Below are 27,999 nucleotides of genomic sequence, written 5' to 3'. Positions count from 1 at the left end.
GAGAGAAAATAAGAACAAAAGATGGAAGAAATAAATTTGAAGAGAAAGAAAAGAAAAAAGAAAGATTGAAAAATGAAAAAAGGAGGGCTAAAATTTGAAATTTAAAGTTGATGATTTTTAATTTTTTTTAAAATTATACTTATATCTTAATTAATTTAATTATAATTTAAATAAAGTGTTGACGTTAATCGAAAAAAGTTGTTCACCATCTTAAATTTAAAGATTATTTTGTGGCCTCCCACATAATTTGCTATGCTAATTTGCTGATTATCCAAAACCAGAATAACTGCATCCATCAGCACAAAAAACCCTAAAATACTCTGCAATTCTCAGCTTCCACCCCTTTCAATCTCCCGTATACCAGTGTCTGCAAAAATAGAGTCAGATCGGAAGAGGAAGAAGACGTCGATCTCTTCAGTGGATCGACCACCAGATAAACACAAAAAAAAGTCCAAAATGTCCTCATCCTCTTCCCGCTCCGGTACTGGCGGAGAGAAAGTGAAGGCTTCTCACATACTCATTAAGCATCAAGATTCTCGTCGTAAATCCTCTTGGAAGGATCCAGAAGGCCGTGTTATATCTAACACAGCCAAAGAAGCGGCTGTCTCTCAGCTCAAATCTCTTCGCGAAGACATTGTTTCTGGAAAAGCTAAGTTTGATGATGTAGCCAAGAGTTATTCTCACTGTAATTCAGCTAAACACGGTGGTGATTTGGGTTAGTAACTGTAACCCTAGCCTCCGGCAGCCCCCCTTTACTTCCGCTTTTTCGCCTTATGCTGCTCCTGTTTATGCTTTTTATTTTGATTACTGTGGTGTTGGGGCCAGCTTTTGTGCACCTCAACTCAATATACGGGATACCTGCTACCTTCCTAGTATTTTACTTAACTCAGTCTACAAGGCTAGTATAGATAGGAAAAAAATCACCTAGCGTTTTTTGTCTCCGCTGAGATTTGAACCAGAGACCTCGTTGTTCTAACCCACTTCAGTCACCACTTGGCAATACTATTTATGTGTCATTGTGCGTCAAATATGCTTCTTTCAAACCATCGGGCTATTTTTTTTTTGAAATAATATAGTAAAAATTGGTGAGAAGAAGTAGTAGTACTTGAAATTATATGATAAGGTTTGCAAATAAATGAAAATGCCGGACTTTGTAAATAGTAGTATAGGATGAGGGTGAGAGATTTTGGGTGAACTAAATCCCATTATATTGCTACCTTTATTTCAATTCGTTTGTCTGATTTTGGTTTTGAATTGACTCTGTCACGGAGTTTAAGAGAGTAAAGAAGATTTTTGAATTTTATGGTTTTAAACTAAAGATATATAGAATGTACAAAAATTGTCATATGGAAAGTTAAATTAAAATTACAGAGTTGTCAAAAAGGAAAGATATGCATTCTTTTTGAAACGGACTGATGAGGGGGTTGCACCACACTATGAGGGACCAGGTCCCTTAGAGTTAGACACATGCCATAAAATAGTAAAACACTGAGAAATTAAAACCTTGTAGGAAAGTAAAGAACATAGTGATTTAACGTGGAAACCTTTTTCCTCAAGAGAGGAAAAATCACGGCTTGTCCTCACAAGTGCTCAACAATCCACTATAATCAAACTCTTGATTACAGACTCGATTTGAACCTAACTCTAGGCTCAACTAGTTTGTAACAATTCAATTACAAATCTACCTTGACAACTCTGCCAAGAACTCACTTTGATATTGATTAACTCTAACCAATATCAAACTAAGTTAACTCTACCTAAGCACTCTCAAGAACACAAAGAACACATTACTCTTATAACACGAGCAATTCAGTTACAGATCATGACTTGACTCAAGAACACTCACTCTTTCAGTACATAAAGAAATTAAGAAGTTGAGCAATATTGCAAAGTTGAGTTTTCGCCTATTTCCCTCTCCTCTATTCTGATTTTGCAAAAAATCACCAATTGAGAAACATTCTTTTCCTTTTATAGTGGAACAATTAGGATATAAATCTGATTGGGCCAAGTGTCCTGATGGGTACAAGCTCACCTGCACAGTTTGTTACACTAGAGGACAAAACTGCGCAGGACAGTGATAGTTGTACTGGATTCATGAAGACCCAGGGACCTGATCCCTTATTGTCAGCTGATCATCATCAAAATAAGATATAGCAATTTCCCCCCTTTTTGATGATGACAAACCAACCGCAGACATTGAGCATCAATGTTCATTCATCACATTTAATCAGAGTGATCACCGCTACTGTTGATGAATGTTCCCCCTATCACTTTGCACCTTGCTTCTCCCTGTCAATGTATCATGCAACTTAGGGACCTGGTCCCTTGTTGTTAATTGACATAAAAAACACAACTCAATTCACTATGTTTTAGTGTTCCCCTTGTCAATTATACTTGCACTCATCAATGTTCATTCAGTTCATTGTTCCACCTATCACATGCACCATACTTCCCCCTATCAATCCACCTTCATGCTTCACAAACAACATTCTTCCCCGTGATCCGTACCACGTAGCACTTGGTCCCTACCATGTGAATCTACCACATGAATTAGTATTCCCCTTTTTGGCATTCTTGAAAAGTGATTACAGTAAATTAAGAATAAAATAAGCACAAGTTAGTTAACTCATGGCCACTAGGGCAACAATATCATGAAGAACAACTTTAAAGATAAAGGAGAGACAGATGAAACACACAAGCAAAGGATTCAATCATTGTTAAGAGAGATCAGTACCATTACATCATACTAACATAAACTTAAAAATTCTGATTCATCAAAAGCCACACTAAGAATAAGAATTAGAAACTGACACATAGGGATGGCAAAATGACATAAGGATGACAAGACTTAGTTAGAGGGGGCCTTGGGGGAGAAGGATTTCAGCAACAACTCCATTGTAGAACTCTCTGCAGCGTGAGCATTCAACAATTGCTTAATTAGGTCTTTAATTTCTGCATTTAGACCTTAAACCTCCTAAGTGAGTTCTGTAATCTTGGTTCGGAGCTTTGCATTTTCTGCTACAAGTTCCTCAGTAGCATCTGGTCCTTTTGAGGATAACTTTTGATTCTGCATCTTCAAGTGCACTATCTCAGCATCCTAGCAGCTAGCTTAATCCTCATCTCCTCTATTTCCTTGCTTAAATTCTCCTAAGCAGCCAATAACTCTTGACACTTGGGGCACAATTCCCACCTTTCCTTCTATGCATTCATTTTCCACCAATGTTGTCAGACTAAACAAGGGTGACATTCAGAGTTGCAACAACTACCGGGGTATTAAGTTGTTGTCACACGATGAAGATTTGGGAGAGGGTGGTGGAGCGGAGGTTGAGGAAGATTATGTCTATTTCGGAGAATCAATTTGGTTTTATGCCTGGTCACTCTACGATTGAGGCAATTCATCTTGTGCGGAGACTGGTAGAGCAGTATAGAGAGAGGAAGAGGGACCTTCACATGGTGTTTATTGACTTGGAAAAGGCCTATGACAAGGTCCCTAGGCAGGTTCTTTGGAGATGCTTGGAGGTGAAGGGGGTCCCGGTAGCGTACATCAGAGCGATTAAAGATATGTATGAGAGAGCGAAGACTCGGGTAAGGACAGTGGGAGGAGATTCAGAGCATTTCCTGGTCTTGACAGGGTTGCATCAGGGATCAACTCTTAGTCCGTTTTTATTCACTATGGTGATGGATGTGCTGATGGGAATATACAAGGCGAGGTGTCTTGGTGTATGCTTTTCGCGGATGATATAGTTCTGCTTGATGAGTCGCGACAAGGGGTTAATGATAAACTGGAGGTTTGGAGACAAACCTTGGAGGCTAAAGGTTTCAGGTTGAGTAGGACCAAGACGGAGTATTTGGAGTGCAAGTTTAGTGACTCGAGGCAAGGGGAGGAGGTGGTAGTGAAGTTGGATTCTCGGGAGGTTTGCAAGAGGGAGAGTTTTAAGTATCTCGGGTCTACGATTCAAGGAAATGGGGAGATAGATGAGGATGTCTCTCATCGTATTGGGGCAGGTTGGATGAAATGGAGGCTCGCTTCGAAAATTTTATGCGATAAGAAGGTGCCCCCAAGCTGAAAGGCAAATTCTATAGAGTTGCAGTCCGGCCTGTTATGTTGTATGGAGCGGAGTGTTGGCCGGTTAAGAATTCTCATATCCAAAAATTGAAGGTGGCGGAAATGAGGATGTTACGTTGGATGTGTGGATTCACAAGGGCTGACAGGGTTAGGAATGAAATTATTCGGAAGAGGGTGGGAGTGGTATCAGTGGAGGAGAAAATGCGGGAAGTGAGGTTGAGATGGTTTGGTCATGTGATGAGGAGGGGCACGTATGCCCCAGTTCGTAGGTGTGAGAGGTTGGCCTTGGATGGTTTTAAGCGAGGTAGGGGTAGACCAAAGAAATATTGGAGAGAAGTGATTAAACGTGACATGGAACAGTTACAGCTGACTGAGGACATGACCCTGGATAGGAAGATATGGAGGAAAAAACATTAGGATAGAGGGCTAAGGGTGTGGATGAGTAGTAGTCAGTAATTAGGTGGACTTCGGTGTCCTTTGTTTGGCAATGTAAAATTTTTTTGTGGATGTCGTACCTATGTTATTTTATCATGTTCTATGCTTTGGATGCTTCTGTATACTGCCTTTTATCTTGAGCCGGGGGTCTATCGAAAACAATCTCTCTACCTTTTTTGAGGTAGTGGTATGGACTGCGTACACTATACCCTCCCCAGACCCCACTATGTGGAAATATACTAGGTTTTTTGTTGTTGTTGTTGTCAGACTAAACTTTTGTTTGATTGTTCCCGGAGTCCCTTTACTCCCAACCACTCTAAAGTGAGCAAACACCTTGTTCGTTCAAGAAGTACCCATAAGGCATCTTATGTTTGCCTTCGTTCTCATGAATGACCTTATGCATGTGCTCTAATATTAGAGCAGACAAACTTATCAGCTCAAATTTGCTCAAACACTCAATCAAGAACAAATCAACAGCAGAGGCAATGGTCCTTTTCTCTGACCTAGGTAAAAAGACCTTGTTCACAAATTCAAACACTAATTGGAACTCACTTGTGAGAAATTTCTTTCTCACCTCAGCTATTGATGTTCCTCCTACCTTAGAAGCATTTATCATAAACTTAGTTGAGGTTTGTTGTTTTACAACAATCGTCACTCCTATAACTAGGGGTGTACAGACCAAACCGTCAAGTCAAACCAAACCGAGAAAAAAAATCGACTTATGGTTTGGTTTGGTTGGTTTGGCGTTTGAAAAAAAAACTCGACCATTCTTGGTTTGGTTTGGTGTTAACGGAAAAAAAGTCAAATCGAACTCAAATCAAACCGACATAATATATATATATATGTAAATATATATTTATATATGTAAATATATACATATATATGTGTGTGTGTATGTATATATGTGTGTGTGTGTATATATATACTAGTTTAGTCGCACGTGCCTCGCACGTGTAGCGTTTGATTATTTAAAATTACATAATTTTATCTATTGCGGAGATTTTTAGTAAAGTGTAAAAGTTCAAATCACTTTTCAAAAATCTTTCACACTTTAATGTAATAATGTAAACATAAACATATACACATATATGTTTTCCAATTCCAAGTGGTTGAAGGTATCACTTTTACATTTGTGTACCTCTTTCACTTGTTGTCATAGGATAAGAGAGACGCATCAATTTAAACCATATTTGTGTTATGATTATTTTATATATATATATATATATATATAAAATCGTTTCTTATTTTTAAAGTCAAATTTGTACAAATTTATTGATTACATTCTAGTACGTACTTAAAACATTTAAAAATCTGGAACTTCTTAATTTTTTCGTACTCTAATAGTTTTATATTTATAGAAATTTTGATGTCTTCTAATAAGGAAATTTTATTACCATAAATACATTTAATTAATTTTCAACTCTTAAATATTAGGACGTTGATAGAGTTGGTAGGCTGAGGGTTGGGTTTTGGAATATAGGGACTCTTCAGGGTAAGTTCATAGAGCTTGTGAAGATTCTTAGAAAGAGGAGGATTAATATTGCGTGTGTTCAAGAGACCAAGTGGGTAGGGTCTAAGGCTAGGGATGTGGATGGTTACAAGCTTTGGTACTCTGGGAGAGAGAGGCGTAGGAATGGAGTTGGCATCTTAGTAGATGAAGTGCTTAGAGGGCAGGTAGTAGAGGTAAAGACGATCAGCGATATGTTGATGACTATTAAGTTGGTCATTGGGGGGTTTACCTTGAACGTGTGTAGTGCTTATGTGCCGCAAATGGGCTTGGATGGGGAGGAGAAGATGCGGTTTTGGGAGGCTTTGGATGAGGTGGTGAGAGGAGTGCCTAGCTCGAAGAAGATTGTTGTAGCAGGAGATTTCAATGGGCACATCGGGGCGTTATCGGGAGGCTTTGGTGATGTGCATGGTGGTTTTGGTTTTGGGGAAAGAAATGAAGAGGGGGCTACTTTATTGGATTTTGCAAGGTCCTTTGGGCTGGTGGTGGTGAACTCGGGCTTCCCGAAAAAAAGGTGAAGCGCGATAGCCAAGACCCAGATTGACTTTTTGTTGCTTAGGAAAGGGGATAGGTGTTGTGTAAGGACTGTAAGGTCATCTCGAGTGAGAATCTTTTGACCCAGCATAGGCTCTTGGTTATGGATTTGGGTATAAAGAAGGATAGGAAGAGAAGGGGTAAGGAGTGTAGACCTAGAATTAAGTTGGGCGGCTTGATGCCAGTGAATGCGTGGGAGATAGGGTAAGTTGGCGGGAATGGGGGTGTGGGAGTGTAGGGCGGACGTGGATAGTATGTGGGATAGGGTGGCTAGGTGCATCAGGGAGAATGCTAATGCTAGTGAGGTGTTGGGTGTTTCTAGGGGCCGGGCCGGGCATCATCGAGGGGATTGCTGGTGGAATGAAGAGGTTAAGAAGAAAGTGGAGACCAAGAAAGGGGCGTATGCTAAGTTAGTTGAGAGTAAGGACGAAGGAAAGAAACGGGTAAACAGGAAAGAGTACAAGTTAGCTAGGAAGGAGGCTAAATTAGCAGTTACGACGGCTAAGACGGCAGCATTTGAGAGCTTGTATGTGGGGTTACAGGAGAAAGGAGGGAAAAAAAGTTGTTTAGACTCGCTAAGGCTAGGGAGAGAAGGGTCGTGATCTCGATCAGGTGAAATGCATTAAGGTGGAGGATGGTACAGTGTTGGTGGAGGACGGCCACATTAAGAATAGATGGCAGCCGTATTTTCATAGGCTCTTGAATGACGAAGGGGATAGAGCTATTGGGTTAGGGCAGCTGGAGCACTCAGAGGAGTGTCGGGATTTTAGTTATTGTAGACGTTTTAAGGTAGATGAGGTTAGAGAGGTTGTTTGCAGGATGCGAAGGGGTAGGGCGACGGGGCCTGATGAGATACCTGTGGATTTTTGGAAGTTTTCTAGCGAGGCTGGTTTAAGGTGGTTGATTGGATTGTTTAACGGAATTTTCAAGACGGCGAAAATACCCGAGGCTTGAAGGTGGAGTACTATGATCCCTCTTTATAAGAACAAGGGTGACATTCAGAGTTGCAATAACTATAGGGGTATTAAGTTATTGAGTCACTCTATGAAGATTTAGGAGAGAGTGGTCGAGGTGAGGCTGAGACGGATAGTGTCTATTTCGGAGAACTAGTTTGGATTTATGCCTGGCCGCTCGACGACGGAGGCAATTCACCTGGTACGGAGGCTGGTGGAACAGTATAGGGAAATGAAGAAGGACCTGCACATGGTGTTTATCGACTTGGAGAAGGCATACGACAAAGTCCCCAGGGAGGTGCTTTGGAGATGCTTGGAGGTGAGTGGAGTCCCGGTTGCATATATCAGAGCAATTAAAGATATGTATGATGGAGCTAAAACTAAGGTGAGGACGGCGGGAGGAGACTCAGAGCATTTCACTATTTTGACAGGATTGCATCAGGGATCTACTCTTAGTTCCTTTTTGTTTGCTTTGGTGATGGATGTGTTGACGCGGCGTATTCAAGGAGAGGTGCCTTGGTGTATGCTTTTTGCAGATGATGTAGTTTTGATTGATGAGACGCGGGGGTGTGTGAATGATAAATTAGAGGTGTGGAGACAAACTTTTGAGTCTAAAGGGTTCAGGTTGAGTAGGAGCAAGACAGAGTATTTGGAATGCAAGTTTAATGACGTGAGGCTGGAAAATGAGGTGGTAGTGAAGTTGGAATCACAGGTGGTATGTAAGAGGGATAGTTTCAAGTATCTTGGGTCCGTGATTCGGGGTAACGGTGAGATTGACGAGGATGTCTCGCACCATATTGGGGCGGGATGGGTGAAGTGGAAGCTCGCTTCGGGGGTGTTGTGTGATAAGAAGGTGCCGCCCAAGCTTAAAAGGCAAATTCTACAGGGTGGCAGTCCGTCCGGCCATGTTGTATGGAGCGGAGTGTTGGCCAGTTAAGAACTCCCACATTCAAAAAAAATAAAGGTGGCGAAAATGCGGATGTTGCGTTGGATGTGTGGGCTCACTAGGGGGATAGAGTTAGGAATGAGACTATCAGGGAGAAGGTTGGTGTGACTCCAGTGGAGAATAAGATGCGGGAAGTCCGATTGAGATGGTTCGGACACGTGATGAGGAGGGGCATGGATGCCCCGGTTCGTAGGTGTGAGAGGCTAGCTTTGGATTGTTTTAGGCGGGGTAGGGGTAGGCCGAAGAAGTACTGGGGAGAGGTGATTAGGCGGGACATGGAGCAGTTACAGCTCACTGAGGACATGACCCTAAATAGGAAGATCTGGAAGACGCGAATTAGGGCAGAAGGTTAGGGTCAGTTTGGGTCGCTAGTGTAGGGAATTACTTGGTGGGGGTATTATTCTTGTTATGATACCTTGTTTCATGCTTTATTATGAATCTGTTTACTTTTGTCTGTTTACTATTACTTGTGGGTGTCGTATTTATGTTATGCCATCTTGTTCCATGCTTTACTATTAATTTGTTTAGTATTTCGTGTCTCGAGCCGGGGGTCTATCGGAAACAACCTTTCTACTTCTTTAGAGGTAGAGGTATGGACTGCGTACATCTTATCCTTCCCAGACCTCACTATGTGGAAATACACTGGGTTTGTTGTTGTTGTTGTTGTAAATATTAGGACGAAATAGTGAAAAAAACGATTTTGTTTAAATATTAGGAAGAAATAGTGAAAAAGACGATTTTGTTTAAAGCAAGGATTTCAATGAAGGGCAAAAAGTTCAATTCACTTTTCTTAGGATATTCATACTTTTAATATATTATAGATTATAGATATATATATATGCATGCATATAATTTAACTTTTTTTACATAAAATATTAATTATAATCTACTTTTTAAATACTTTTCAATTAGTTTTATTATTTTTCAATATTTAGAAAGTAGATGTATGTATGTATGTGTGTGTGTATATATATATATATATATATATATTCATATTTGGGCCTTTAAGTTGTAATATTTATCCATTAATTTCTAATAAAATGATCCAAAATCCTATATAAACTTAAAACCTAGACTTTTCACTCTTCATCTTATTTTTTAGTTTCAAGAGAGTTTTTCGCTCCTCAATTTTTCATAATTGTGGTTTTTCATTAGCGCATGAGTGAAAACATACTTGATCTAAACTTCAATCACAATATAATTGTCAAAAATAAATATTATAAAAAAAATCAAAAAAATCGAAAAATCCGAAAGAACCGACTAAAACCTAAACCGAAAAAACTGATTTTATGTTGGTTTGATTTGGTTTATAGTTTTAATAAACCGACATAATTGGTTTGTTTTTTTTTTCAATAGAAAAACAAACCAACCCAACCTATGTACACCCCTACCTATAACAGGAACATCTAGGATTTTCCCTAGTGACTCTTCATCCAGTCTGATTTGTTTTCCTTGCACTTTGGCAGTCAAGCTTAACCCATCATCTATGAACTCTATTGTATAATAAAATTCTCTTACTTTCTCTTCAAAAACCATGGGATTAGGAGCTGGTTACTCCAGTAGGTGTAACCATCCTGGTGTTTGACATATTCCACCAATTCAACCATGCCAGGTTTCTCATAAACCCTGGGATCAAACACTTTCCCAGACAATACTTTCTAATACTTTTTGTGTTTTCAAAATCTCATTCCTTTGCTTTCTAGACCCAATCTTCTTTTCTTCCTCCTTTCTTCTTCTTTTGAATTCACTACTTGGCTCCTCCTTTTCAATAACTTTTCTCCTCTTGGGACCAGGTCCCTCAGAGACTTTCTTCCTTTTCACAGCAATATGTTTCTGCTTCATTCCTACAGGGCTACCAAACTTTGAACGGGAGGACCTGGTCCTTCCTGCAACATAAATTTCTTTTCTCCTTTTCTCCATTGCCGCAGCAACATTAGGATCAATGTTCCCATCCTCTCTAACCTCTACAACTTCAACATTTTTCTCCTTCTCCATTACAACAACTTTCTTAAGTTTTCATCTCTTAGTGGTCGAAGACTTGCTTGCCTTCATTGCATCCACTAACTTCTTCTTTTCAGTTCCTTTAGTAGCATAGGATTTAGCAACTCTTACACCAAAATCAATCAATTTCTCCTTACTTTTACTGCCTCTTTGTCTTTTCACAGGCCACCTAGAGGTGGTTCATTCTCATCCTCCTTATCCTCCTCATTTGGAGGTAGCACAATTTCTCCATCCTTTGTCACATTATCCTTTTCACCTACTGTTTGCTCTTCTGCTCTAACAGAGCTTTCTTTGGGATCATATGCAAGCAGGAGCAAATTTTCAGCTACCCAGTTTTCACTGTAGGAAAGATTAGACCTCTTAATTGGTATTTCTTCGTCACATAGTTGGACAAAGATGGGGTTTGACTCAGAGTGAGTAGGGGAACCAGGTACTTGTGGGGTCTCTGAGAGTTCAGTATTTTCTGGTTCTTTAAAAGAAACGGGGATTTGAGGGTCTTTAGGTGATTTTGGTTCTTCCGAGGAAGGAGGAATTTCGGATTGAGAAATTTCTTATTGAATCAGTGAACCAAAACCTTGATTTAGATCCTTTACCACGGTCGATTCAGCAGAAATTTCTATGGCTGAGGATGCTTCAACAGAGATAGACTCATTTAGGGGTTCTGGAATTTCTGGAGAGGATTCAGAAGGTAAGTTGACGCAGTTTCTTGTTGAGGACTTAAGGAGATGTCTTCTATGGTTTTGGGTGTTAAAGGATTAGAAGATTCGATTTGGGATAGTTTTGATTGATTTTCTGGAGCTTTATCGACTTCAGATGCTTTAACAGGGGTTGAGGAAGTGGGAATGTCTGCCATTTCAAGATATTGTGAGAGAAAGTAAAGGGGACCAATTCAAGTTAGAAATGAAGGGCGATTGAAGAAGATGAATTGAGTTAATTTTGGAAGAGACTAAAATAAAAAGGATTTGACTTGGTAATTAAGGGAGGTGGCCATTGTCATTTAAAAGGTGCCCTTTTTGAAATGACGCTTCTGATTTTAATAGGTGTGACTCTTCACATTGCTATGAATTGACAACTTTTGCTTAGATGAGAAATAACACATGGCTTTTTAGACAGAATTTTATGTTTATTAAAGTACACTGATTTGGTACTAACCTGAGAGATGGGACCAGGCCTTTTCTTTCTTGAGAGAATCCTTAATTTTGTGTGAGTCACATCTGTCCTCTTCCAAAGCTATTCCCATGGGTGTATACTTGCAAAGATATGATACTGAGTTAGACCAACAAGTACATACTTTACCAGGGATGCCTGTCTCTTGATCATAACCTTTTTAGGGAGAAGAACTGATTCATTTAGCAGGTCAGGTTTATTTGATCAATTCCAACCTCATCTTGTTTGTTTCAGTACACCACTTCATTCCAAAATTGTTCTGTCAATAGGTCTGGCGACCAGGCCCCAGACTTAACTTCTTTCAATATTACTGAAGCTCATGCTTCATTGCTTTAATCCAGTCAGCATTTTTCTGATCTTCTTTCATATTTTTAATCTCAATTTGAGACAAGAAAGTTGAGAATGTCATGAAATTTCTGATTTGAGCTTTTGTTTGAATTTCAGTCTCTAGAGGTGAAGTTAGATTGTTAAGGGGTGGGAAGATCTGTCCCTCCAGTTTGGCCTTCTGAGATGAGTTTTACAGGGACCAGGTCCCTGAAGAGCTTGACTGGATCCTTCTCGATATTCTTTCTGCTGGAGCAGGGGTTTGTGACTGAGATCTTAGATCACCATCACTTTCATCATTCCCTTCTGCATCAATATGTCCTTGACCATCATCTTCATCAATATGTCCTTGACCATTATCTTCATCAATATCATCCCTTTGAACAGGAATGAGTTCTTCAATGTCCGAATTTTCATTATCACCTTGATTCATCATCTTTCCTGACTCATCAAGGACCACATGCACATTCTCTTCAACACACAGAGTTCTCAGATCCTGTTCCATAATCAGATCTGAATTCAACAATCTTACAATTTAGCTTCATTTAGAACTTGCTTGGCAGAAGTAACCAGAGCCTTATAGATTTTATCATTGGTTCTCAAGAACATTTTCAGGTGAACTTGGAGAAGTCATCTACAATGACAACCACACACTCCTTTTCTCCTCTACTTTGGACTTCTTGTCTAGAAATTTCAGCTTAGGCATCCCACCGACCAAGTCCTTTGAAATCAACTGTTTCAACATATCCCAACATATTTGTGATCTTCTCGACTTTGAGAATAACTCTTCCAGACTTCAAGCTTATGACAATACTTCTATCAGATGAGAATTTAACCTTATTGCCTTTCCCAAATGAGACACCCCCACCTTGAAGTGTCTTCAGAGAGAGAATAAAGTCAGACCTTCCAGTCATATGTTTTGAAATGAACCAGTTCTGACTGGGTTCTCCCACGTATAAGCAAAGTCATTTGTTTGATTTGGGAACCCATTTGAGGTTGAGTTCCCATTAGGAAGACAAGGGTGTGATAACTAATGAGAGCTTCTTCATATTCTTCAAAGGTTTGGAACTCTTACGATAGGTATTCCCCTGCTGGATATATCTAACACCATTCATTCTAGCTCTAATCCAACTTTGACAGTTTTCCTTTATGTGCCCATCTCTTCCACAATGAGTGCATAAAGGTTTGTGGACTTTGTTTCTAACATCTTGAACAACCTTGCCTTGGGACCCACGGGATTGGGTTTTGTACTGATATTCAAGACCTTTTCCATTATTTACTCTTTGACCAGTTAAATAAGAAAAAGGATATGTGAGGATGTGGTCCATTGTCGAGATTTATTAAGTTCTTCTCTCAGTCAGACCAGGTCTCTTTCTAACTCTTCATTCTTATGGAGTGCAGTCATGAGATGTGAGAATCCCTCAATTTTTCTTCAAGGTCAATTTGAAGCCTTGAAGCTTCTTTCTTCCCTTTGTCATCAGTATCATCTACTTTCTTCAGTTGACTTACCAAACTTAGATTTTCAGATTTCAACTTATTAACTCTTCCTCGGTTTCAAATATCTGGAGAGTTAAAGCAATTAGTTCAAGCTCCTGGTTCTCTACTTTCTCTTTAAGAACATTTTTCTTCCCTTTATCATCAGTATCATTCACTTTCTCCTGTTGACTCACTAGACTCAGATTTTCAGATTTTAACTTAGTAACCTGTTCCTCAGTTTCAGATATCTGGAGAGTTAAAGCAGTTAATTCAAGCTCTTGATTCTCTGCCTTTTCTTCTAGAGCATTTTTCTCAGCAGTCAGTTCACACATTGATCAATCTAACACATTAGCAAGCTTTTTTATCTTTCTAGCAGAGTAGTTTTCCAAGTTTCCTTTAATGTTAGAAAGAGTTGCTTCATTTTCTTCTTCATCTTCAGTGTTTGCTATTAGAGCAAACAAGGAATTAAAAGTCACTTTCTCATCTTCCACTGCCAGCATGGAAACATCTTCATGCTTTCCATCTTCCTCAGATTCACTGGAAGAATCCCACCAGACAGCTAAGGCCTGCTTAACTGCAAAATCAGCGGCAACTTTTCTTCTTGATTTTACAGGGACCTGGTCCCTATTCTTTCCTTTGTCACTTCTAGTCTTGAGATATTCTTGAAAGTCCATTTTGTGCATTGGACAGTCCTTAATGAAATGCTCAGGACTTCTACATTTGTGATAGACCTCCACAATGCCTCCTTTTTTGCTGCTACTTCCTCTTCTTTGAAATTGATCACTTTTTTTGCTCTAACAATTCTTTTTGTCAAATAGGCAACATCTGTGTCTTCTTCACCTGAATTAGACTTTTTAGCCTTTAAAGCTTGATATTTCTCTTTTTGCTTCCTTCTTGTCTTGTCCTTGCTGCTTCTTGAGCTCATGAGATTTCAAATTACCAATAAGTTCATCTATTGTGTGAGTTTTCAGGTTTCTTGCCTCAGTGATAGCATGCACTTTGGTTTTCCAGGATTTAGGAAGAATCCCCAGAATTTTTCTCACCTGTTTGTACAAAGGAATTACTTCTCCTAAGCAGTGCAACTCATTGGTAATTGAAGTGAATCTTGTATGCAGATCTCGGATAGTTTCTCCTTCTTTCATAGTGAAGATTTCATACTGAGCAGTTAGCATATCAACTTTTGAATCCTTCACATCAGTGGTTTCTTCATGAGCAGTCTTCAAGCAATCCCAGATTTCTTTAGCATCTTCACATTCAGAAATTCTGTTGGATTCATCAGACCCTATGCCACAAACTAGCAGTTTCTTGGCCTTATAATTGTTCTCAACTTTCCTTCTATCTTCATCATTATACTCTCTCCTACTTTTAACAACTATTCTAGTTATATCTCCTTCTTTGACCGCTCAAATTGGTGGACCATCTAGTATTACATCCATCAGGTCACTGTCCTCAGCCATAATGAAGTCCTAAGTTGCTCGGACTCGGGTGCGGGTGTCAGACACGGGTGTGGATCCGAGTGTCAGATCCTTCATGATCAAATTTTTAAGATTCGGGGATATGGATCTGGATACGGATACGGTTGCGGGGACTCGGCAAAAACAAAAAATTAAAAATTTATACATATAGTTACAAAAATAATTTTATTTAAACACAATTTAATATAATTATAGCTATAAAAAACTATTAGATTAGATGCATCAAAAATAATATTTGAATCAATGTAATAATATTATTTGTTAGTTAATATAGAATTTATAATGTACTTTCTCTGTTCCTTTTTAGTTGAAAGAAATAATTATTTAAGAGTGTGATTTGATTAATATACTTATTAATTCGTTAGTCTTTATTTATTTACATGCTTCTTAAATCTAAAAAGAGTAATACAAAGGTTCAAGTTAAAAAAAGAATAATTAATGTTTTTTTTATTTTTCAAAATTGCCAAGTATTTTAAGTTCAAGTACCTCGGGTCCGTGATCCAGAGTAACGGTGAGATTGACGAGGATGTCTCGCACCGTATCGGGGCGGGATGGATGAAGTGGAAACTTGCATCGGGGGTGCTGTGTGATAAGAAGGTGCCGCCCAAGCTTAAAGGTAAATTCTATAGGGTGGTAGTCCGTCCGGCCTTGCTGTATGGAGCGGAGTGTTGGCCAGTTAAGAACTCCCACACCCAAAGAATGAAGGTGGCAGAAATGCGGATGTTGCGCTGGATGTGTGGACTGACCCGAAGGGATAGAGCTCGGAATGAGACTATCCGGGAGAAGGTTGGGGTGACTTCAGTGGAGTGTAAGATGCGGGAAGCACGATTGAGATGGTTCGGACACGTGAAGAGGAGGGGCATGGATGCCCCGGTCCGTAGGTGTGAGAGGCTAGCGTTGGATGGTTTTAGACGGGGTAGGGGTAGACCGAAGAAGTACTGGGGTGAGGTGATTAGGCGGGACATGGAACAGTTACAGCTTACCGAGGACATGACCCTAGATAGGAAGGTCTGGAAGACGCGAATTACGGCAGAGGATTAGGGCCTGTTCGGGTCGCTAATGTAGGGAGGTAATTGGTGGGGGTGTATTCCTGGTATGATTCCGTATTCAATGTTCTGTTCCGTGTTCCGTGTTCTATGTTTGTTACGAATCTGTGTGCTTTCCTCTGCTTTATATTCCTGCATTCCTGCTTTACTCTGTTTTATATTCCTTATGGCGGCAGTATCTATGTTATGTCATCTGCTTCTGTGCTGTACTATGTGTTTGTTTGATATCTCGTAACTTGAGCCGGGGGTCTTTCGGAAACAGCCTTTCTACTTCATCAGAGGTAGAGGTATGGACTGCGTACATCTTACCCCCCCCAGACCCCACAAAGTGGGAATACACTGGGTTTGTTGTTGTTGTTGTTGTTGTTGCCAAGTATTTTAAAACCAAAAAAGAATGAGAATATTAATATGTTTAATATATACTTACGCTTGGTGGTGGATCCAGGATTTAAGAACTGTGGGTGTTTAAAAAATTAAAATACTAAAAAATAAAAATAAAAAACACCTTAACAAGGTTCGAACGCAGGACGCCTCTTCAATGGAGAATCTTAAAATCAACCTAAATGTCAGTGCATCCAATCAACTTTTTGTTTTAGTAGGTGCTTTTATATGTTTTATACCTATTTTCTTATATTTTCTATAAAATTATATCTATTTCGCATCGAATTTAACAGGTGCCGGAACACCCCAAAAATATATGTAGGTCCCCGCCTCTGCTTACACTTAATTTAGTTTCATTTAAAAATGTGTGCTTTTAAAGCATATACATTAATTTTTATTTTATAATTAAATAATTATAATGTCTATCCTCATTTTATAAACTCTAAATAGTATACAATGTTTACCTTATTTAACTAAAAAAAATGAATACATTATTTATTCTTAATAATAAATAATCAATGAGACAGCTATTAACTAAGCTCTAATTATAATATTATAATATGGAATGTTAATCTCATTTAATCAAAATAATAATAATATTTATTCTTTATAATAAATAATCAACGTGGCAGCCTATCTTAGTGTTTGGTCTTAATAACTCACCATATTTTATCTTTATCTCTCATTTAAAAGACCAAAGGTCAATTAAAAAAAAAAATAAACGTTGATATTGGACTCTGAGTCATCTTCTTCATCTTTGTTCCTTTGCTTCGTCTTCTCTCCTCCATCTTCTTCCCCAACTACAAGTTTTGCATTTTTTTCCCAATACAATGCAAATCACTATGCGCACAATTTCGTAGTGCATCATGGCATCGATATTCTCGGCTTCAAAAACCTGTTACATCGTGAACAATACCTGCAATAGCCAACACGAACAAGAAGATTTACCAAGAAAAAAGCTTCAAACGAGACAAAAGAACTGGTATAAATTACTATGTAGCAGCAAAATTGAAGGTATTTTATTTTCAAGCTATTCAAATCTTTACTGTGAGATATCAAAATTTCAATTTTTCTCCCAATTGTTGGTCAACAAACCCGATCTCGTTTGACCGGATCCGACATAGATCCCACACCCTTACCCGTGTCAGTGTCGTGTCGACATGGGTGCGGCACTGAAATTGCCGAGTCTCAGCAACTTAGATGAAGTCATACATCCTTGTTTTCCACCACCCATAGAACTGCCTATTAAATCTAGGTGGTCTAGTTGTAGATTGCCCTTCTTCCAGATTAGTTGGAGCAACCATGATAACCAAATCACTCTAGGTGTTAGCCTTTTAAAGTGTTCTAGCTCTGATACCAATTGATGAAACATAAGGGAGTTGCACCACACTATGAGGGACCAGGCCCTTTAGAGTCAGACATAGGCAATAAAACAGTAAACTAAAACCTTGTAGGAAGTAAAGAACTCAATGATTTAACGTGAAAGCCTCCTTACTCAAGGGAAGAAAAACCACGACTTGCTCCCATAAGCATTCAACAACAGTCTACTATAATCAAACTCTTGATTAGAGACTCGATTTGAACCTAACTCTAGGCTCAGCTAGTTTGTAACAACTCTATTACAAACCTACCTTGACAACTTTGCCAAGAACTCACCTTGATATTGATTAACTCTAACCAATATCAAACTAAGTTAACTCTACCTAAGCACTCTCAAGAACACAAAAAGATAATACTCCTATAACACGAGTAATTCAGTTACAGATCATGACTTGACTCTTTCAGTACATGAAGAAATTAAGAACTTGAGCAATATTGCAAAGTTGAGTTTTCGCCTATTTCCCTCTCCTCGCTTCTGATTTTGCAAAAATTCACCAATCGAGAAGCATTCTTTTCCTTTTAAAGTGGAATATTGATTAGGGTAGAAATCTGATTGGACCAGGTGTCCTGATGGGTACAAGCTCACCTGCAAAGTTTGTTACAGTAGAGGATAAAACTGCGCCGAACAGTGACAGCTGTACTGGATTCATGAAGACCCAGGGACCTGGTACCTTGTTGTCAGTTAATCATCATCAAAACAAGATATAGCACGGACTAATAAGGAAAGTAAGGCAAACTATTTGAAATGGAGGGAGTACGATTTTGCTAGTCAACCATCAACTATAAGAAAAATTGGAGAAATTTTATATTCTGAATTACTCGTATATAGATGATAGAGTTACCATGAGGATTTTTCCAAGACTTCTTGTATTTCCGTTAAGGGAAACTCATATATTTGCTTAAGATTTCATGACCAAGTTGTATCTGAGTTGATACATTCTTAGCAATGTCTGTGGAAGAAAGTGATGATTCTTTAATTTCAGTTACTCTTAAAGAAAGGTAATATATGTGTGCTTGACTTGGTTGATTTAGTTTCTTAAATTGTCATACATACGTGAAATCCCTACACGACTTGTTTTTTGGAAAAAGGATTTGTCATGAAAAATGGCAAAAAGAAAAAAGAGAATCTCTTTCTTTGAGCCTCTTGAGGACATATAATTTGGACTTTAGAGACCTTCAGTCCCCTTGTTTAATATTGTTTTCTCTGTAGTTTATACTTAGTTGAAGAGGGCAAACTTTGTCAATATCTTCTTTTCTTTTCTTGTCCTCCCAAGTGCCCCCTCCCATTTTGTTTGCATGCTTCCACATAAGAACTAATTCAAATAACACGAAGAACTACACCTCCGTCCAGACTGGTTGGGATAGGGTAATATGAATCAGTGTTGCTCTACTTGGGCTAGTTTCATTTCAATACTCAGGTTGTCCTATAAGACAAATTATGTGTCTCTGAATCAAACTTATCCTGCACTGGCATACACAAATCTCTTACCTAAAAGAATGAATTTCTGCCCAAAGGAAACACTGGCATTACTGCTTCTAGCAGATTGGTCTGATCTAAAATCCTCCTTAGGAAGTCTCGTAATCTGAATGTAGATGGCCTTCTTCTAGGAACCAAAGGAACCAATGAACTTAAATGCAACTGTACCATAGTATGTCACTTTTTCTTAGCATAGGCACTTTCTGTTTCATAGAGCCTATGGCGACTGATTCCTACTGAAGGATTGATATATGAAATGAAGACGAGGAACTGTGAACTGATGGATTCTGTTTGAATCATTGGATATTTAGGGCCTAAGTCTGGATGTCTTGTCTCTTTATCTGGCATGCAAAAAGCGGTTCCAGTTGATTTTTGTGTCAATTCTACCCATCTACCTTGTCTGAATCTTTGGGAGCAGAATAATAATCACACTCTGGCCAGTCTTTCTTCTGCTTCTTCATAAACATCTTCCAATTTAGTTAGAAACTAACTAAATGATGAAGTGGGGAAGCCACACAATCTATAGATATACTCTGTTTCCCTTTCTGCACCCCCTCTTTTTTCAATCAAGTATGTTACCATTGGTTGTTTCTGATAAAAATTGATCTTAAAGGGATGAGATTTCCTGTCTTTTGTAGATCATCTATTGCTTCAAAAAGTTCAGTATGCTGTCTGCTATGCATTTGTTTTCGGTGTTCAATGATAAGCCATGTGAAATCTGGCGATAAAGCTTTTTGACCTCATTCTTAACGCTCCATTTGGTTTTGAGCTGTCCCTCTCCATGTGTTGAGCTATAAATTATTATTAAATTATTATCTGTTTCAATTCTTAATTTTGGATCATGTCTTTAGACTCATGCTTTTAGATGTTTTCTATTGCTTTTCTGAGATTTTGTTTGAATAATGTGGCAATTAAAAGAAAAAATTTGCACAAATTATTTTTATTTGAGTTTGTTAGAAATATGTTTAAATACCGGGTGGAAATGTCATAAGAGGATAAGGAGGTCATTGTAAGTGCAAGATAATGCAAAGCAATCTCTGTCATATGTTCTATTTTAAGTGCAAGATAATGCAAAGGATAACTGTCTTAATCTTTGAAGGTTGTGATTTTGTGACTAGAAAATAGGTCTATATCTGTAGAACATAATACAAGAATAAAAGAGGTAATACTAAATGGAATTGAGGGAGTATTAATCTTATCCCCAAGAGGATTTAAAATCAAGCAATCAAGATGAAAGATGAGTGATCGATTGAATATGTTTCAATTTTCATAGCAAGCTGCTGCCAACTTCATGATCGCAGAGTTTTATTTAAACTTTACTAGGTATATGTTTATTCTGCAGTTTTATTTTTGATGCAATAAGCCAAAAAATTGTTATGCTGTCTAGTTTTCTCGTTTCCTGGGGGACTGTACATTAACTCTGAATTGCTTCTATTCCTTGTCTGACAGTTTATATAATTTGGTGTCATGAAATTCTCTCTCTTTCTTCATGCGCAAATTTCCACTGCAATTTCCTGGATTTTCTAGCTGACTGAAAGCCTGAAACCATGAATTATACCGTAATTTTTGCACACTGCATACTGCGTAGTATGTTCAGGAAAACTTCCACAGTTTGTCATATTTGGACACGTTGGCAATTAGATGTTTTAACTAAAACTTGGTTCCTATTGAAAAGTCCTGATTTTGCATGCACTTGATTCTAGAATAGTTTGCCCAATATAGCCATTTCCTTTGAAAGAGAAGCAACAAACTGAGTTCAACAGCAGGGCTTATAATTTCTCCATCAACATCCTATGACTTCCTTTCTGATTGCACTTGCAATTTAAAGTTCAAAATCATAATGAATGGACTGACCAATTGGTATCAAAATCATAATGAATGGACTGACCAAATTGGATTTCCTTCAAATGCATAAATAGGTAAAGTTAACTTACTAATTGTCTCATTGTGGCCCTAATCCTGATTCCTTTCCTCTAAGTTGCTCGGACTTGGGTGCGGGTGTCTGACACGGATGCAGATCTAGCGGTCGGATACTTCATGATCTTAATTTTAAGATTTGGGGATATGGATCCAGGCATGGATACGAGTGCGGGAATTCGGTTAAAACTAATTTAAATATCTAAAAATAGAGTTATAAAACTTAAATTATGAGATTTTATGTGGAAAACTTGAGGAGAAAATATTGATCAAAAGATGAGAATCATGAAAGAAGATGAAAGGAAAAACAGCAACATAGAAATTTCTATATACAAGGTATTCCATGTTTTTTCAATTTCACCTGAGCTTTTGTGTTGATTACAGAAATCATTGAAGTTGTCTGAACTGTCAATTTTGGTCGAAGTACCCAAAATCTGTTGACCAGATCGGGTACGGATCCCACACCCACACCCACACCCATGTCGTGTCGACACGGGTGCGGCACAGAAAGTGAAGAGTCCGAGTAACTTAGCCTTTCCTGGCAGTTCCATTTTAATTCTTGTTGCATGTTTGTTGGGTTAGTGATCTGCTAAACAAAAAAGGCATTTTTAAATAAGTCATTGTGACTAAAAGACCTCTGTGACACATAATTACATTGCTATTTAGGCAGAGGAATTTCCCAGTGTTATCAAAACCGAAAAGCGCAAAAAAGCTCTAAGATCTGTTGGGGCTTTAAGCGCTAAATGCGAATAAAGCGTGGGCTTTAATGAAAAAAAGCGCAAAGGGAGAACAAAATACAAATATATATGTTTAGTCTTAGATTAATAATTATAAGCCTGATTGACAAAATATGATTAAAAAAATTGAAAAAATATTACGATAAAATGAAATATCAGTTGTTTAGTGTCGTCTCTTCAGAAAAGGCTCATTGGCAAGGAAAAATATGCCTTAGAAAATTGATGACACTGAAGCGCACATTAAGCGAGGCGAAGCGCTCAACATGTTTTTGCCCTCGCTTTAGGGCTTAAGCGCACCTTTAATAACACTGATTTCACATTCATTTATCCTATTATGTCAAGAGATTAAGGTCAAATAAAAGTTCCTATGGAGCGATGATAGAGATGAGTGCTAATGAAGAAACATGTCCATGACACCTAATTTTTCTCGTTGAAGAAACGTGAGGCGGGAGAATGAGGTAGTAGTGAAGCTGGAAGCACAGGAGGTATGTAAGAGGGATAAGTTCAAGTATCTTGGGTCCGTGATCCAGAGTAACGGTGAGATTGACGAGGATGTCTCGCACCGTATTGGGGCGGGATGGATGAAGTGGAAACTCGCGTCGGAGGTGCTGTGTGATAAGAAGGTGCCGCCCAAGCTTAAAGGCAAATTCTACAGGGTGGTAGTCCGTCCGGCCTTGTTGTATGGAGCGGAGTGTTGGCCAGTTAAGAACTCCCACATCCAAAAAATGAAGGTGGCAGAAATGCGGATGTTGCGCTGGATGTGTGGACTGACTAGAGGGGATAGAGTTCGGAATGAGACTATCCGGGAGAAGGTTGGTGTGACTTCAGTGGAGTGCAAGATGCGGGAAGCACGATTGAGATGGTTCGGACACGTGAAGAGGAGGGGTATGGATGCCCCGGTCCGTAGGTGTGAGAGGCTAGCGTTGGATGGTTTTAGGCGGGGTAGGGGTAGGCCGAAGAAGTACTGGGGTGAGGTGATTAGGCGGGACATGGAACAGTTACAGCTCACCGAGGACATGACCCTAGATAGGAAGGTCTGGAGGGCGCGAATTTCGGCAGAGGATTAGGGCCAGTTTGGGTCGCTAGTGTAGGGAAGTACTTGGTGGGGGTTTTATTCCTGTTATGATTCCGTGTTCCGTGTTCCATGTTTTATTACGAATCTGTGTGCTTTTCTCTGTTTTCCTCTGTTTTATATTACTTATGGGTGCCGTATTTATGTTATGTAATCTGCTTCTGTGCTTTACTATGTGTTTGTGTGGTATCTCGTGCCTTGAGCCGGGGGTCTATCGGAAACAGCCTTTCTACTTCATCAGAGGTAGAGGTATGGACTGCGTACATCTTACCCCCCCAGACCCCACTAAGTGGGAATACACTGGGTTTGTTGTTGTTGTTGTTGTTGTTGGAGATGGGATGGGATAGGGCTGCCTCTTGTGCATGTATTAAGGTGTTCCCATGACTCCTATGAGAGCTTATTAGAAACTTGCATTTTCTGCTTAGTGAAGTGATTCTTTGGATATAAATGTGACATTGAAAGGCTTTCAGCTTCTGGAGCTGCGGAATAGAGCTATCTACTACATTTGTTCTTGCTAACTGAATGTTTGGAAGATGACAAATAAATTATTTGCACTTGTTAAAAAAGAAAAGGAAAAAATTGTATCCAGTCATGAGCTCAAGTTTTGTGTAGTAGTTTTCTCTATAACATGTTGCCGATTCCACAGCTCAGAATTTGTCAATTAAGACTATTGCAAATGTTAATATTGTGTCGCATCTTTGGGTTCTTATGGGGCTCTTCCTGAAGGCCACAAATTTTTGCAACTTTGCTTCTTGGTGGACAACTTGTTCTGGATCATCATATACTAGTAAAAGAAATATGTAGTTCTGATTTCTGAATCAGTAGTTGTTGTGTAAGCCTTGCTGCACAATCTACTAAACAAGCACATAAGCTGCTCTATTACAGCGAATCAATCTGACTAGAGGCTTTGATCGCCAATGGTTTTAGTGGACATGGACATTTATCTTAGTTTCTTTAACAATAATGAGTTCTGGTGTGTTAATGATCCTTTTTGCATCTGAAATTACTTGTACTGGTTAGCAAGTTATACTAACCTATGAAGAATGCACATTCAGGTTCATTTGGCAAAGGTCAGATGCAGAAACCTTTTGAAGATGCAACTTATGCTCTAAAAGTTGGCGAGATAAGTGACATCGTGGAAACTGACAGTGGTGTTCACATCATCTTGAGAACAGCATAATCATGAATGTGATGTGATGCTTGCGGAAGAATGGTTCCTGAGTGTTGCAATACTCGGTCAGAAAAATCTCATATGATACCGATGGACTGTTAGAAGATCACATCACGGAAATTTTTCTTACGCCTTTCTATTCTCAGGGGCTGTGTTGAAGATTTAAGGAAATTAGGGAAAAAAAAAAGAAAAGGAAAGAATTGTCTCTGGTTATTTGGTTTTCTTTCAGTTGATATTTTTGTGCGTGTTTATATTTCCCATATACCTGTTGACCTAATTTTGTGTGCATGCATGCTTTCGATTTCACTTTCGATAGTAATCTATAATCCTATGAGATTCGACTTTCAGACGTATTTGTAAATAATAGGGAAAATTTCAGAAATAATTTGAGAAATAGCAACTATAGAGCTTTAATTGTAACTTTTATAGCAACAGTTTCATAATTACGAAAAATAGCAAATTGTATTTTTTATTTAAGTAAACTATTGCTATACAAATACATATACAATAAGATTTACTTGTCTTTGTTTTACTCAAATTAATTGAGTTAAATAAGGAATAATTATCTCATTTAATTAAATTTTCATAAATTACTTTTATTTAAATAAGTAGATTTCTTTTTCAAATCAAACTCAAATATAAAGGTTATTATTTCCACGATTTTTAAAATTTTAAAATATTATTCTTTATATCTTTAACTATTTTTTTTTTATTAGTTTTTTTTTCATTTTTTAAATCTTTTCTTTTTAATTTCTTTTTCTTTTCCATTTTTTCTTTCAACTTTATTTTCTCTCTTCTACTTGTCTTCTTTTTTCTTTTCCTTTTTCGTTTTATTTATTTATTTTTATTTTTTTTATTTTCTTTTTTTCCTTTTTTCATTTTTTTTTTCGTTTTCTTCTTCTTTTTATTTTTAATTTTTTTTTTCGCTTTTGTTTTTATACTTCTATTTTTAGTTTCTATTTTTCTTTATTTTTTCTTTTTCACTTTTTTTTTGAATTTTTATTTTTTCGTTTTGTTTTTTCTTTTTGTCTCTTCTATCTCTATTTTTTATTTTTAAAAGATAAATATCTATATCATATATACATATTCAAAAAATATACATACAGATCTGCATATGTATTTACGATAAAAAACATACATATATATCTGCATATGTATTTACAGAAATACATATTTGACTCACATGTATATATAAACATATAAGACACAAAATATCTATTACAAAACTGAAAATTATATACATATAGGTAATAAAAAAAATACATGATACATATCTTAAACAGTAAAAGAAAACAAATAAGTATATATGTTACCCTTTAAAATGATATAGTATGTACAGTTCAAAGACAAATCAAATATCGTAATAAAATACATATAGCTCTGCATATGTATTAACAGAATACATACCTGATCTATATGTATATTCTTATTTTATATGAGTCACCTTTGTATTTTGCAAATACATATGAAGATATACAGTATAGTTATGTTTGTTACTGTTTAATATGAATATGATATGTATTTTGTAAATACATATGTATATTTTGTACTGAAATACATATCCAAATCTGTATGGCTATGTATTTTGTATGTTTTTTTGAATATGTGTATGTGATAGACATATTTTTCTTTTCAAAATAAAAGTTAGAGATAGAAGAGTAAAAAATAAAAAAATAAAAAAGAAAAAAGAAAAAAAAAGTGAAAAAGAAAAAAAAGAAGAAAGAGAAATAGAAGTGTAAAAAAAAAAAATCAAATAGAAAAAAGAAGAACAAAACGAAAATAGCAAAAGAAAAAAAGGATATGAGAAAGGAAAAAAAAAGAGAAATAGAAGAGAGAAAATAAAGTGAAAAAAAAAATAAATCAAAATAAAAAATAAAATAATAAAAATATAAGATGAAAAAAAACTAACAAGAAAAAAAGCTAGAGATATAAGAGAGTGAAATACAGTAATGATGTTTTATATTGAAATCTTGAAGATTATGAAGATAATTATTTTCAAATATGAAAAAGAAAAAAAAATAAAAAATAAAATAAAAAAGCAAAAAAGGAAAAAAAGAAGAGAAATAGAAGAGAGAAAATAAAGTGAAAATAAAAAAAGGCAAATAAAATAAAATCATAAAAAAATAAGATGAAAAAAAAGGATAAAAGATATGGCTATATTTGAGGGGGGATGGGGGGATAGTGGAGTGAAAATAGGAAGGTGTAAAGTCGTGAGAGTAAAACATGCACTTGCTTAGTTAAAGAGTAAAATAATGCTACTCTTACTATAAACTGTAATTTTACAAAAGTGTTGTTATTTATTGTAATTATAATCTTAAGTATGCTACTTTTTATAAATTTTTCCTAAATAATATAACCTGACATGATGTTTTTACTATCATAAAAACGTATCATAAAGGGTAAAATGAGAGATCTAACGTAAAATTTAAAAAGTTTTTAGCGACTTTATCGTTGAAGTCTATAGAGTTAGAAGAGATTCACATGGAGAATTAATATAGCTTGCGTTCGGAAAATTAAATAGATAGGAATGAAGGCGTGGGAGTCCACTTTGGCTATTAATGGTGCAGATGATGTACGAAACAAGGTGGTGGGAGGTATTATCGTACACTGAGAAGTTACTTCTAAGGGATTACGACAATGTGCGTTTCTAGTGCTGCTATAACTCTTGTTCTAACGTTTGTCATTAGAAATTTATAGAACACTGATGATATTAGAAAACCTTAACATGTCAACGAAAATTATAGATAATTCTAATAGCGTCTTTGGCCAATTTTTGAGGGATTGCTTATTTTGAAGTATTTTTAGAAAGACGTACTCTTTTTTGCCTTCAAAATACCTTTTCAAAAGAATACTTTTAAAGAGAAATACTTTGTATTTAATATATTTATTTAGAAAATTATCTTTTTAGTATTTAATAATCGTTGTAAAATGGGTGGATGGCCCCATGGTGGCGAACTTGTTAAGGAATCTTATTGCCAAATTTTATACACTAGTTTGGTAGACTTGTTAAGGAAGGTTAATGCATATAGTTTCATGCACACGTTTGGTAGCTTATATATATATGCATCTTGGCTTGTAAAGAAATGAGGGAGATGAATAATGAAAAAGGTGAAAGAATAATTACATTGTAGTAACCGCTACCTCCCTCTCTTTCCTTGTAGTTTACTTTTGTTTCAACCTTTATTTTACTACACATTATCAGCTCGAGCCTTTGTTATCTCGAACAAATACTTTTAAAAATAATAAAGGTAAGAACTTACTTCTCTAAAATAATGTCGAATCTCTTTAAACTTGAATTTGTTGCATTGAATATGTCAGAAAAAAGCTACTTATCTTGGACACTTAATGTTGAAATCCATCTAGATGCAATGGGTGTGGAAAACATCATCTAAGATAAAAGTCAAACATCAAAACAAGATCATGCCAAGGATATGATATTTCTCAGTCATCACCTTGACGAGAGCTTAAAAATAAAATATTTCACTATTAAGGATCCTCTTATGTTGTGGAATAATTTTAAATAGATATGGTCACCTGAAGTTGGTCTTTCACAAGTACGTTATGAATGAACCATTTGAGATTATAGGATTTTAAAACATAAATGCGTATAATTCTTCCATGTTTAGATTATTTCATAGTTAAAATTATACAGAAAAAATATCACTGACCATGATATGCTGGAGAATACATTCTCCTCCTTTTCTGCCTGGAGTATGCTTCTGCAACATCAATATCGAAATATTCTGAATTTATTTCACATCTTGTTGTTGCTAAGCAACATAATGATCTTTTGATGAAAAATCATCTAAGTCGACCTATTGGTGTTGTTCCATTTCCTGAAGTGAATGCGATAAATTTTCATTAGTTTAGTCATGAAAAAGATCGCGACCTCAGTCGTGGTCAAGAAAGAAATACTATTTATGATAATCTTGTT

At 37.1% G+C, this 27,999-nt stretch overlaps 1 protein-coding gene across 2 annotated transcripts; it reads left to right on the top strand.

Annotated features, from left to right (window-relative positions):
* LOC107858561 (peptidyl-prolyl cis-trans isomerase Pin1) lies at positions 1 to 24,412 on the top strand. Of its 2 annotated transcripts, none has more exons than XM_047406305.1 (2): positions 1 to 715; positions 23,950 to 24,412. In XM_047406305.1, exons 1-2 carry the CDS (start codon positions 457 to 459, stop codon positions 24,072 to 24,074), a joined length of 384 nt encoding a protein of 127 aa, XP_047262261.1. In that variant the 5' UTR covers positions 1 to 456; the 3' UTR covers positions 24,075 to 24,412. The 2 variants fall into 2 exon arrangements, with proteins under 2 accessions (XP_047262261.1, XP_047262260.1); XM_047406304.1 differs by lacking the exon at positions 23,950 to 24,412 and adding an exon at positions 18,254 to 22,325 and having other exon boundaries at positions 212 to 715.
* Positions 24,413 to 27,999: the final 3,587 nt, after the last annotated feature.

This window comes from Capsicum annuum, chromosome 2 (assembly GCF_002878395.1).
Source record: "Capsicum annuum cultivar UCD-10X-F1 chromosome 2, UCD10Xv1.1, whole genome shotgun sequence".
NCBI classification, from domain to species: domain Eukaryota; kingdom Viridiplantae; phylum Streptophyta; class Magnoliopsida; order Solanales; family Solanaceae; genus Capsicum; species Capsicum annuum.
This window is presented reverse-complemented; position numbering and strand designations above follow the sequence as displayed.

What these genes read in the sequence shown, in the direction of transcription:
- LOC107858561 (XM_047406304.1), top strand. Translation starts at nt 457, where the DNA reads ATGTCCTCATCCTCTTCCCGCTCCGGTACTGGCGGAGAGAAAGTGAAG. An exon ending in TAAACACGGTGGTGATTTGG is followed by an intron (nt 716 to 18,253) that starts GTTAGTAACTGT and finishes TGATTGGACCAG; the next exon opens with GTGTCCTGATGGGTACAAGC.